Source organism: Aplysia californica, unplaced genomic scaffold (assembly GCF_000002075.1).
Source record: "Aplysia californica isolate F4 #8 unplaced genomic scaffold, AplCal3.0 scaffold00571, whole genome shotgun sequence".
NCBI lineage: Eukaryota > Metazoa > Mollusca > Gastropoda > Aplysiida > Aplysiidae > Aplysia > Aplysia californica.
This window is the reverse complement of record NW_004797841.1, coordinates 74,694-76,011: the sequence shown is the minus strand read 5'-3', so window position 1 is coordinate 76,011 and position 1,318 is coordinate 74,694. Positions and strand designations below refer to the sequence as shown.

The 1,318-nt window shown below is 44.5% G+C and overlaps 1 protein-coding gene across 1 annotated transcript in view; it reads left to right on the top strand.

Moving 5' to 3' along the window:
• LOC101849723 (kinesin-like protein KIF28P) overlaps window positions 1-1,318 on the top strand; it is a gene marked incomplete in the record, with an annotated part of 45,672 nt that overhangs the window by 20,984 nt on the left and 23,370 nt on the right. The window contains 1 exon segment of the mRNA XM_013087305.2: window positions 54-161. Within this exon segment, the coding sequence (XP_012942759.1) occupies window positions 54-161 (108 nt within the window).

Sequence of the window (1,318 nt, the reverse complement as noted above, 5' to 3'; positions counted from 1 at the left end):
ACAAGAAAAACAACAGCACCAAACCCCCCTCCCCCCAAAACCCATCCCTGTAGCCGAGCACACACCATCGTGGGTATCACCTTCCTCCAGAAGTTCCAGAATGCCGCCGGTGAGGACACCACCAAGTCCGCTGTCATCAACCTGGTCGACTTGGCCGGCAGGTGAGGACGTAGCCTCCGCTTACGACCTTTACTTACGACCCTTAACTTACGACCCTAAACCTAACCTACGACTCTAACTTACAAGCTCAACTTATGAGTTCAAATATTATTTTTTAAAATTAAGATCCTCTTCTTACGACCAACGCTTACGACCTTAACTTACGATCTTAACTTAATTACGACCTAAGCTTGTAAATTTGAGAGACTTTGGCTGAGAGGCAAGTTCATTGGTCTACACCTACGGCCCTAACTTACGAACTCAACTTACGAGCTTAACTTACGAGCTCAACTTACGAACGCAACTTATGAGCTCAACTTAATAGTTTATTAAGAACCTCTGGTCGATTTGTTCGACAGGTGAGGACTTAGCCTATGCTTACGACTCTAACTTACTAACCTAACTTACGACTCTACTTACAAGCTTTACTTACGAGCTTAACGTACGACCTTAACTTACGACCTTAACTTACGACCTTAACTTACGACCTAAACTTGTCAACCTGAGACTTGGCTAACAGGCAAGTTCATTGGTCTACACCTACGGCCCTAACTTACGACCCTAACTTACGAACTCTACTTACGAGCTTAACTTGCAAACTGAACTAACGAGCTCAAATTAATAGTTTAACTTAAAAACATCTGGTCGATTTGGTTGACAGGTGAGCTCCTAGCCTACGTTTACGACCCTAACTTACGACCTTAACTTACGAGTTCAACTTACGAGCTCGGATACTAATAGTTTAACTTGAGAGCCTCCGGTCTATTTGGTTGGCAGGTGAGGGCTTAGCCTACGCTACGACCCTAACTTAATAGCTTAATTTAGAGCTTTACTTGTCGACCCGAGAGACTTGGCACTCTCTCCAAAACTGCAGACTGAATTGACCACGTCTACCAAAGCCTAAAAAATTGGAATTCAACGATCATTTCACTGAAGATGTATATAATATTGATACCTACCTACCTGCCTACCTACCTACCTACCTACCTACCTGCCTACCTATAACTACCTGCGTACCTACCTACCTACCTATCTACCTACCCACCTACCATATGTATTTACATACGTACCTAAAAATTCAAGTTGACATCCCCACCATTTCATCCCCTCCCTCCCCCCTTCCTTTCACCACCCTCCCGCCCTTCACCCCCATCCACAC